This window comes from Pyrgilauda ruficollis, unplaced genomic scaffold, assembly GCF_017590135.1.
Source record: "Pyrgilauda ruficollis isolate IOZ18807 unplaced genomic scaffold, ASM1759013v1 scaffold36, whole genome shotgun sequence".
Taxonomy (NCBI): domain Eukaryota; kingdom Metazoa; phylum Chordata; class Aves; order Passeriformes; family Passeridae; genus Pyrgilauda; species Pyrgilauda ruficollis.
In genome coordinates this window covers 4,895,038-4,907,132 of record NW_024525045.1, presented here as the reverse complement: position 1 = coordinate 4,907,132, position 12,095 = coordinate 4,895,038, and the positions used below count along the sequence as shown (strand labels likewise).

Below are 12,095 nucleotides of genomic sequence, written 5' to 3'. Positions count from 1 at the left end.
CTTATCCAGTATAAACAGAGACCCTGCTCTAGGATTAACCTGATTTATACCTGTATGGAAACTACCCAGCCAAACCTTCTCAGAAATTTACAGGCTGTAAAACACTTGGAGAAGGTTTTTGTTTTCAATGTCCATTCTTGAGTTTGCCACGGAGAATCAAACAAACAAAAGCAAGGAGTTGGGAATCCCACAAAAGAATGATTTTGTATCTCTGTCACCTTTTTTCTTTTTTGCTTTTATTTCCCATGAGATAATGTTGGGTACTTCACCTGCTAAAAGCTGATAAAAGCTGATTTGAGCAATCACTATTTTTAGGTTATAATAACATTTATTTTAACGTGCCAAATGCCGTCTCAATTTTCCTGGAAAGTCCAACCTCAAGCACTCTTTGGCAGGTAATAACCTAATGTGAAAAACACTAATGTAATATAATTTAACATGGCCACTTTGGCACACTGTGTTGAATGAAGAAAAAAACCCAGCTACCATTATTCTGCACAGCTTTATAAAGCTTCAAAGCAAACTAGAAACTTTTCCTTACCTTCTGTATTCTGCTATTAGTTTAATCAAATCTTCCATGGAAATCTTATTACTTTCTTGCCTGAATAAGGGTGAGAATCGGGAGTCTCTGTCAACATTTCCCTGATTATCTTTAAACACTGGCCTGCAAAGAAAGAAAAATGACATATTTATAAACACTCATCCATATGCATGTATGTAGTATATATATTTGAGCATTTGAAATTGTCATGTAATCTTTTAACAAGGTTGTGATATGAATTCTTACACAAATCCATGGCCTCTCTGCAGATTTTCACCCAACAGAGCCCTGCCAAGCTTTATGCTTGCAGGACAAAGGCAATTTCAGTTTATTCCATGTGCATCCCAGACCTTCAGAAACCTCAGACATGGTTTGAGCAACAGCCTCTCGCCCATCATGGACATGACTCCTCCCTTCAACAAAGAGACTGATTCCTTATTTCAAGGAATCAGTTTGAAGAATTCAGTGCATCAGTAGCTAGTTTCATCCATAGGTAATTTCATCCAAGAAGTTATTATCCAAAGAAAATCATCATAGTTTTAAAGAATGGAAATCATAGCTAGCTGTCAAATCTCAACCACCACCTCTTACCACAATGAAACACAAGCTTTTACAGAACCAGGTTAGAGACCTCAATTAAATCTGCATTAAATCTGCCCTGTGCCCTCCAGGAGCACAACACCAACTCACTGTGGCTCAGCATTCCTTCACAAAACAAGTTTGTGGAACGCCAACTAAAATTTTGATGAACCAGCTACGAAGTGCCCAATGAACTGGAACACAAGGATATCCATCTATAACTGAGAACAATAAATATCAGTTGTTGTGTTCACAGGAAAACATTTCCAGACATTTCCCTTCCTGCTCATTGACACTTGCAGGATTTAATTAAGACATTGCAGTGCCCTTTGTATATCCTCAAGGGTCACAGACGCTGGCTGGACCGGATAATGTAACAGCTATCCAAATTAATGAACCTTGGATTCAACTGCAGCATGAAAGAACATTGCTTAACAAAAGTAAAATGTTCTTGACACTAAGTGCCGTTCTGTGAATCATTTGGCCAATCTTGCTTCCTTCATCTACTTCTCTGTTCCACTGCCAGTGAGAAGAAGAATTGATGCCAGGGCAAATTGTTGCCAGATGCAAAATAACGGAGCAAACCTTTGGAAGAGGAGCCCAAGAATAAGTATAAATGCACCATATCTTCACTTAATTGACTGAGAGAAGCATCCCTATCTCATATCTTTGCAACTGTCAAGAATGATCAACTCTCTTCTCTCAGATTTTTGCCTCCAGCTGTTGGGGGGAATAAGGTCCACACCAACACACCATGTCAGAAAGCTTACTAGGGAGAAACCAGACCTCATTTCTGGCAGCCACCGCTTACTCTACAGATCCTATTAAACTGCTCTCAGAAAAAAAAAAAGAAAAAGGAAAGAAAAAAGATTTAATAATTATTACAGTATAGGTGACATTATGATATTTATTGGACTCAGCACTCCTTCCTCCTCTAGACTAACAGAGAGGACCAAAACACTGGGTGAGTGATTTCCACTGTGCCACTGGGCTCTGCAGTGTGGTGCTGGGCAAACCCAGCCCTGCTGGAAACTATTAACTGCTTCCAGAGCAGGCTCTAACACTGAGCAAACCCCTGCTCAGTGCAGCAGGGTGCAGGGGCACTCACCAAGGAGGCCTGTGGGTGCAAGTGGGAAAGGAAATGAAGCTGGAAGTAGCTCACTCTGGGTCAGTGGTATTGAGCACTGCCTTCCAGGAGGCTCAGGGACACAGAATCATGATCCTCAAGGTATCTTCAAACCCAAAAGATTCCACCATTGCCCACTCCTCCCCTCTGGTTTGGAGTCAGAAGGGCTTTACAAAGTCATCCTGCCTACAACCACTGCTCCAGAGCATCAGCGCTCCCTGGCTATCACATGCTCTGCCTCTAGGACTGGTTCAGCAGCATACCCCTGCCTAAATAATGCACCCAGGACAAAATTAAAGGCATGAAACCACTACAAAACGGGAAGTATTTTTATTTCTCCAGTTTACACACAGTACTCCATTTATATGAACTCCTTACAACCACATAAGTAGCTTAGATGTCCACTGAAAACAAGATAACCCTTCTTAAAAAGGTGTATTTTATGCACAGGTCAAATTGTACCGGTGTCTCCATTCCCCAGGTTCATTAAAGCTGAAGAATTGCCGGAGCAGCAAGTATTGGGTGTGTTACAGCTGCAGTTAAGTAACTGCAATCCCATGTTTTGGCATATCTTTGCAGGTGGAACAAGAGTGCTCCTTGTGACAGGGATCATACTGAAAGCACTTTAGAATGACAACTGTCACACCAAAACAAGGAAATGCTTTAAAAACTTCCACTAAAAAAAGTGAAACATCATCTCAGTACTTAATTGTTTATATGATTCTGCTCTTCTGACATTGTTAGCTGTCCACAATTCTGAAAACTTGTGAAGCACAGAAAACCTGCACGTTGTTCATAATTTAATTTTGTAAAAGGTTACTTTTGAAGTAGTGGTTTATGATTTGAGGGAAAATTGCTCACCTCCAGGGTTAGGCATTCAGTGGAAGATCTGCAGCTACTGTAAATCAGGGCAGTCTCACTGCCTTCAGCTACCTCAGCCTGTGGCAGCTGACCCGAATCAGCAGCAGCACAAGCTGCTGAAGGACTCCAATATTAGACTCTAAAACATGAAGTTTACGAGGGTGGAGAAGGTTTGAAGGAGTAAGAGTGTAAAAACTAATCTCTGTGAATGAAGTTTCCCCCTACATCTACAATATGTAGCTGAGGCAGATATTTGCAAACTTTGGCAGTTCTGGCAGGAAAATGAGACTCTGACACACTGTAATTCTAACACGTACTGTAATTATACCTGCAAGAGCATACAGACACCAGATTTCCCAGCAGGAACTCAGGGAAGAACCCTGAGTCATGCTTTTGAGCAATGCTAACAAACTGGTGCCACAGGAGCTAATTAAGAGTTTCAGTCACATGTGCAATACTCAGCTGTCAAGACTTTGGCTTGCTGAATGCATACGTAAAAATCGCACTGTGGCCATCTGTAACTGCTTTAAGGAGGGAAATTTCCACACAAAAACAGGAGTGTGGTTAATGCCAGAATGAACTAACTGGAAAACATCATTTCCAAACCCAGGGTTTTGCCATTTATCATAGCCAAACCATTTCTTTCCCCCTGTAGTGCGATAGCCTCATGTGGAAACTTCTATTTTCAAGCTGTGAAAACAGAAATAGATTTTATACTTTGCTTTTACCAAAGTTGGACCTGAGCAATGTTAACACACAAGCAGATGTAAATGAGTGTGGAATTTGAATTTTCCCAGCACACCCTAGCTTGGCAGGTATTTAGGGGGCTCTCTGCCCCACAGGGACAGCAGCAAAACTTCATTCGTGTCTAATGATACTTCCCTTGGGCAGAGCCAGCACAGAGCTGCAGCCACAGTTCTGGGCTGGGGCACACTGTGGGATGCACTTGGGCAGCACAGCTGTGGCACACACAGCCCAGCACAGCTGTGGCACACACAGCCCAGCAGCTGAGAGCCAGAGGACAGGGGCACAGCCCAAACCCTGCTCCTGCCCACTCCTCATCATGAGGCAACAAGGGATTGACACTTGGAGAATCCTATGAACAGACAATTGAAATTCTTTCAAAATGAGAAGAAAACCTTTCTGTATTTTATTTCTGGCAGGATTTGCTGGAGCTGTGGAAGAATGTTCTAAGCCTTCTTTATACCCATGAGTGCCTGGCCAGACCCTGAACTAGTTAAAATCATCATGCCACCTAGAGACAGCTACTACAGCAAGGGCTGAGCTGCAGAACAGATCCCTGATGGCATTGCCACAGAGCACAGGCAGGCAGAGTTAATAGAGAGCTTCAGGTCAGTGTGGTGCCAAGCCTGCACCTCCTGCCACTGCACAGTCTGTCACAAGTGTCTCTATCAACTCTTCAATATGATTTTGATGAATGGTCCTCTGGCTACGCAGAAGTAGCAAATATTTATGAGCATCCTTGAACTTGCAATGACAGATCAAACCACATTATCTGTCCTCTTGAGCACTCACCTCTCCTGTTCTTACTGGCTATTGACAAAAAAGCATGTAAACAAAATATAAATGAACCCTTCAAATAGCCATATCTCACTGCATGTTTTCTTCTTTGCCATCTAAGTGCCATATTCTAAAATCAAAGATTTTCCCCTGCACGTGTCATGGGAACTGTGCCCTCCTGGTGCTCCATGCTCCACCCCAGAAGCACATGGAGCTCGCTCTCATAACCACAGGCAGTGCCACAACACAACTTTTCCACCCAGCACTTGCTCTTCCTTTCTCCCTGCTGAGAGCTTCAGGCAGCTCTCCACCTGGCCTGCTACTGTGAGAACAGAAGCCACAGGGGAGGGGGAATGTTTTCACTTGGCAATTGACAGCTTTCCTTTTTACAGGGAATATGGAAATTTATATTCCCTGCTCTATGCATGGCAGAAAGAAGGGAGACCTGTCACAGGAGGGTCTCTGTCAGAGAGCTCTCTAATCCCAGGGCAGCAGTAAGTTGGGGAAATCACACAAGACTGAGAAAGAAAAAAGGGAGAGGGCAGAAAAAGCAATTACATCAAAACTTGAAGGGAGAACAAATGGAGAAAAAAGCCAAATTTGGTAAAAGGGGATCAAAAGGCACAGGAGTGCCCCAGTCTTGAGGTGAGACCAGAAATTATACAGGGGAAGAGAGAGAAAGACTAAAAATCCATTACTACCACTCCACTGCACTGACTTGCAATAAAACCCAGCTGACCAAATGAGAAAACAGAAGTTCTCCATCACCTACTAACCATGAAAAATGCAGGAGTACCTGAACTGTAATCCCTCAATATAACCCCCAAAGCATTTCAAGTCCTTAGCCAGATTTTTCTTAAAGCTTGACAGGCATCAAAACAAGAACAGAGCCTCAAGAACCCATGCACCTACTTTCTAGGTGGCCAAAGCAACTTTATTTCAGACCACAATTATCTTTGCAGGAAATTCTTATGAGAGCTGTGACTTTGAAATCTCTTCGGTCATTTTTAGCACCCAATGAATGCTGGAGCTCATGATAAATTGATATTCTGTCAGCTACCTTTGCTGCTCCCTAGCAACTTGACTACATACCTGAAGAAAAGATTCCACCACAGAAACATTTAATGAGCAAGTAACTGACGTTTAGCTGTGAGAAAAATAGGGCAATGAAACAAAAAGCCTGCAGGATATTCTGGGGTCCTGGACCAGAGAGAAAGCTTTGCTTAGCTTGAGGCAGAAAAAGTGGAAAAGAATAAAAAGATAGAAGTCCAAGGGAATCAGCTATAAGATGCTTATAAAATCATGAAAAGAATGAATACATACCTCACTGACCAAGCAAATGGCATACGGTATTTCCCCAGCTTGCTGCAGAACTGTTTATTGGATTTTAACACTTTCTGTGCACACTGCAAAAAAGCAAATGTGAATTATTTCATCAGTATCATTCTAACATCTTAAAATGCTGCATAAAGTACATCCAAGCTGAAGAGGCTACAGTGTCCTACAATAATTTGGCGCGATACTGTTCATAACAAAAGGTTCTGGGGTGGACAGCAGAGGTATCACAAGATGAGTATGATGCTGCTGACAAATTAAACCCTGTCACCACTCCTTTATTCAGAACTGCATTAAAGTTGTTATTCCAGTTTTCTGTAACTACCCAATGCAGGTGCAGGGCCTGCTCTCAGAGACAGAGAGGTGCCTACCCCACCTTTGCTCCTGTACACAGTTCCATAGCTCGTAATTTCTAAAACATTGCTGAAAGAGAACATCCCTGTACTAAGGCAGAACCAGCACAGCAATGCACCACGGATGGATTTGTAAACTGCAGTCAAAATGGAGCTTCATTCATCCAGCCAGTGGAACTTGGACATTTGCTTTCTGAAGCATGGGGCTCTCAGGAGCCTGTTCTGTTCAGCAACCTGAGATTTGTCAGCATGATTTGCCATGCCTTCAGCAGGCTGAAGCTCACAGAGCAGGAAATGATGTTCCTGTTACATTACCTTAAAAGAATCAGGATTCTTAATGTAAGGTTCGGCACTGCTGGCAATGTTTCCTGTAAGCACCTTTTCTATTTTTGCCACCAGCACAATCTCAGAGTGAGGATTACTTATGGAGAAAAGAGCCTGTGGATAAAAGGGAGAACAGTTCAAAAGTATACAGCGATACTGGAGAAAGGAAATACTGCCAGTGCTCTCTGCTGATGGAAAGAGTAACAAACCAAATCCAGAAAAGATTATTAAGGATTATTATATCTACTTATTCAAAACAGCCAGATGGAAAAGAAAATCTTTGTGCTAGTGCTGAAGTCAGCTTGTGCACATGCAGCACCTTGCAAACAGACTGACCCAAGTCAAAAAGCAGTGTGACCATGTTAGTATGGCCTAAGCTAACTGTTCCTCTTGGGCAGCACCTAAGAGCTGGCCTGAGTCAGTCATTCCCCAGGGCAATGGAAGGAGGAGAAAAGGTAACACATGCTGTTTCAGCCCACAGCTTATGGCAATAGCAAGAAGTGGAGGCACTTTGGGATTATTGTAGCATCTAGGTGTTGCTTTGAGGTGTGGTTTTGTTTGGCTGGTTGGGAGAGGTCAGCAAATGGACCCAAACAGCACAGGAAATATGGGTGATTTCTCTAAATAAGAGACACTAACTTTTATCAGTTCTGGTTGTAAATGGTCTGTACAGGAAGCTCAGAATGCAAGTGGCTCCATACATCTGACATACAGAAGAGAATTTTGTTGAAAACAAGAACATAGCATGCAGAAGTTCTCCAGTGAAAAAGAATACTACCAAACTAAAATAAGCCACACGAGTCACTAAGCCATGCAAGTCACATGTGGAATACCTGTTTGGGGTATTTCAGCCACTCCTCTGGGAACCCTTTGACCTGTGGTTCTTCCATTTCATTTGAGTCAATATTTTCAACTGCACCATTTTCCAGTGGACTTGAGGAACGTGAAATCATCTGTCTAACCAGAGTGTGGTTCAAATCCACATGAAAATCAGCAGAGATCTTCCTGCCATCCCTGACATCATACAGTGCCACGCTCACAAAGAAAGGCTCTACCTGCAGAAAATACCAGAAACACAATAAGTGATAACTGAGAGGATGGGGGTAAAGGCTATCTTTTAATGGGTTTCTGCAACCAGAAAAAAAGAAAGTAAACAAATATTATTTACAAATTATGAGATACATTAAAAACACATGTTCACACACACCCCAGATTAGTTTCCAACCATGCAATTTCAGGGGCATTTAAAGAAAGCTTGTTAACAGGGTGCCAGAAGAGGAACTGACAGCTTAGAAACTCAAACAATCAAAACCAAATAGATAACTAATTATTAGAGTAAATGAATAGAGCCCCAGAAAACACACTGCAGGATTTTTAAAATCTAGATTGAGAGTCATTATAAAAGAGGGAAGAGTGAGTGTAGGCTTTCCAGGGACTGTCAGAAATGCAACACAAAGATGACAAATGTAAGGGGATGGAAAATGTTTACTGGTACAAACACAAAAGCGTGGGTGCATTATTCTGTGGGAAACACATGTTCCATTTTGCTGGGAAACCAAGAGCATTCAAACCACTCTGACAGTGCCCACTTATCCTATGGCAGAGTACCAGGGAATTCAGTCCTGTGACTGAAAATAACTTCCTGAGAGCATCCATAGTTCTGACAGAATAAAACAGCCTCAGGATAACACCACCTGAGCTGTCCAGAAACCAGAAGCTTAAAACTGTGGAGACAAAGAGCAGTGCATGGCAGGTACAATGTCCTTGGCTTTTCCAGCCTCTGCAGTGAATATTGCATGCCCTTGGTGCAGTTATCATGGCTTTATTTAAACAGTTATTCCAGTCTGCCAAAAAAAGATATTGATTACATCATGCTGAATTTGCACTCACTGTAGAGGTCATCTTCAAATGAAAAACAAACAAATCAACAAACAAAATCAATGCCTCATATGTAATATATGAGAGTGGAGCTGCTGGGACTCTGATGTCTCATAACTTTATTGCTTCAGAGGAGAACTAACTAAAAGCTACAGACTGACATCTACATCTCAATTTTCCCAGTTTGTTTTTTTTTTTTTACAGTAAGAATAAGCAAAATTTTCTGTTTTGTTTTGGTTTTAGCTGGATTTTTCCACTAGATGAAACATCTTGTCCTTTCTGTTTTGCCTTCTCTCCTGTAACTTTATCTGCTTGGTTCCTTGTCTCTTCCTGAAAAACAACCAAAAATTCCCAGTTCACCAGCGACTGATATTCCATTGCCTCCCTACATAGGTCTTGGCAGTTTAAACTTGCTCTTATATCAATTGTTAAGAATCCTCAAGAATCCTTGAAACATTTTTAATCTTTCTCTGAACTGTAGCTAAAAGTCTGTGATATAAATCAACTTCAAAATATCTAGAGAAAAGTAAATCAGTTTTGTTATTCAGTCCAAAGGGAGCACTATGCATGTGTGATACAGCTTCCCTTTCACTTCTCTCTTCAAATTAACACATGTATGAAAAGAAGAAAAACCCCAACCAACAAAAACCAACCAAAAAAAGAAAGAAAAAAAAAATCACAGAGAAATAAGAAAAGCTTACATTTGTTGAGGGATCATTTTCATTTTCAGTAACACAGGCCTGGAGATTCAAACTGAGGGATTTGCAGGTAACCAGGATCCTCTTTGCAGGCTTTTCTTCAAATGGCTTTATCACTGAGTTTATCCCTGGAAACTCCTTTTTCTGAGGATTCTGTGCCTGAAATAAGTAGGGAAATTTGTTATACACAGGAAAAAGCATCATATTCCAAATGGAAGTAAGCTTTTTAAAGGTCTTTGCAACCACTGAAACACCTGAAAACCTCAGAAGTCACTGTTGGTCTCGTCAAATGAGTATTATTCTCATAAATGAGTATTATTCCTAATTTATAGATTAGGAAGGAAACCAAAAAGATTGCCTGAGGACATACATAATGTCAGAGGCAAAATTAGGGATTCAAATTAGTTTCCTATAATTTTAGAACACACTTTTTTCTTGTTTACTTACTGTTTCTAAAACTTTAACTTTTAATTTCCTCATATACATAAAACCCCTCACATTTTCAGATTATTAACAGATAATAATATCTGTTATTATCCTCCTTTCTCATTACTTATATACCACATCACAATTTCAATTTGCTCAATACTTTGAATAATGGTCTCATAGTTGATTGACATCAGGCTCAAGTTTAAATATACACTGATCCCAATGTTACTTAAGCCTTCTTTTTAACTAAAATAAAATTTCCATTTAAATCACATTCAGTGCAAGAAATAACTTTCTTTGAATCCTGACATTAAATGTTAAACTTTGCTTTAATGCTTGTTTTAAACTAATTCAGAGCTTAGCTCAGCTGGACTGGATGACCTCCAGAGGTCACTGCCATCCTCAGCCGTCCTGCAGTCCAAGTGCAGAGTCTGTACAGAAATCTCTGTGGACTGCAGACAATCCCTCCCTCCTCACTGCTGAAGCCTTGGGTATACCCAGCTGCTTGCTGAAATGCAGCCCACTCTGCTGGCTGAGCTAACCCAGTTAGCTCATGTCACCTGGATTTGAAAACTTCTAAGAATTTAAAAAAAAAAAATAATATCACTTACTGCTATATCAGGATCCAAAGAGAACAGGTTTAGTCGCTCTGTATTTCGAGAGGCTTTCACTGTTTCTTCTGTTTCTGTGATGTACTGTGGTGACAGATAATAAATTAGTTTTCTGCACAAGAACAGAAATCCATAGATCTGTTAGATTTCTAAATGAGTGGTCAATGTTTCACTTGTAACATTTCCCACTTCTGCAGCAGTTATCCCCAAGCACCTCCAAGCACTCTTTGCTTGTGAAGCAGGGCTTTTCAGGCCATGACACACTTCGAAGGAATCCCAAAATAGATCAATTAAGTAATTCAAGTTTTTGTGTGTTCACATATGTTATCCATTATTGTTGCTGGGGCAACAATATCTCCATAACACATTCCACATGTGCAAAACAACAAGAGCAGTGAATAGAGATAAGAATTGTTTTCTCTTCTTCTCTCTGTGCTTCTCACTGTCTCCCAGGAAAAATCCTGGGACAGAGTTGTGTCTGCTGCTCTCTGTGAAGAGAGCTGCAGCCACAATCCATTGAGGAAGATATCAGATCTCTGCACCAAAATCGGTTTAGAGATTCCCAAGCTGAGGGAAATAAACCCCCAACAAAGCAGCCCCACAGAAAAACACCTGTGGCAGGGGAGGGCAGAAAGGGGAGAAGCAAATGCCACCCAGCCTCACAGGCTGAGCAGGCACACAGAGTGCAGTGCCACCCAAAGAGAAGGCTGGCAGACACACCAATTTCCTTTCTGACACATGCTTACGTTAATAGCAAGCTCTCTGACAAAACCAACTTCACCTTCTGAAGCCACCTGGTGCTTTCCTACCCTACCTTCTAAAAGTTTATCCTCATGTCTAACTGCAAAAACCTTTTTCCTCACTAGCTAAGCTCATTTATCCAATATGTAAAGTAAACCCTATACATTTCTTTCCCCTTAAAGATCCCTTGGGATATTTCAATTGCTCAGTTCCTTCAGTCTTTGCACTTCAATTTTCTCTGCTTTTAAAAAAAATTTAATCTCTGAAATATTAAAGGAGTGTCCATCTTTTCTGGTTGCCTCTGGTTGAGGGCTGAGTACAGCCCTCAGCCGACATGGCACAGGATATTTTCTTGTTCAGGTCCCATTCAGTGTTTCATGTCTCCCACAACATCATGGTATTGCCAGTACACATGAAGTAACAAGCAGCAGCAGCCCAGCAGGACCAAGAGCTCTGTGTTGCCTTCCTAACACGCACTGCCCATGGCCTGACCTGCAGAAGCAGCTCCAGATGCGGCCCTGGCAGCCTGGTTTAGATAGAGATGGGACCAGGATGATTATCTGCACAGACTGGGAAAGGCCACAGAACAGTGCTGCAGCCAGGCCCCTAGAGCCAGGGTGGGGGAACAGGAATTACCCATATAAAGGGCAAAAAGAGAATCAGAAAACAAGCTGACCATCGCCTACAGCCTTGCAGGCACCAGTGGTCTTTGAGATATCTGCAAGATACCCCTGAGATAGCTGCATCAACAAAACAATTAGAAAGAATCTACCCACAGACAAGATGATCAGACACTTCTGCTGCCCTTAATACACAAATATTTCATCAGATACATTTAATTTGGTTAGTTGTTTTGTTTTTATTTTGTTTGGTGATTTGATTTTTTTTTCTTTTTTGCATTCTAGGTGACCACTTCACATATATGAATATGACCCACAGTAAAATTCTGTCCTCAATTGCATAGACAGCTTTCAGTTCCAATCTGTGTAACATCCTCAAACAGCATTTGGCTCTGTAGGCAGACAGCATCTACAGCAGCTCACTGGCAGAAGGCTACAAACAGATTGTACATTCCTTTAAGAGAAAGCAGTGAAGCAT

At 41.5% G+C, this 12,095-nt stretch overlaps 1 protein-coding gene across 1 annotated transcript in view; it reads right to left on the bottom strand.

Moving 5' to 3' along the window:
• The window catches only part of DOCK10 (dedicator of cytokinesis 10), a 119,451-nt gene that overhangs the window by 49,943 nt on the left and 57,413 nt on the right, over positions 1–12,095 (bottom strand). The window contains exons 10-15 of the mRNA XM_041475701.1: positions 10,257–10,340; positions 9,220–9,375; positions 7,474–7,695; positions 6,632–6,754; positions 5,952–6,034; positions 542–664 (exon numbers count right to left, since the gene is read on the bottom strand). Coding sequence (XP_041331635.1) covers positions 542–664; positions 5,952–6,034; positions 6,632–6,754; positions 7,474–7,695; positions 9,220–9,375; positions 10,257–10,340 — 791 coding nt within the window. The remainder of the gene's footprint in view (positions 1–541; positions 665–5,951; positions 6,035–6,631; positions 6,755–7,473; positions 7,696–9,219; positions 9,376–10,256; positions 10,341–12,095) is intronic.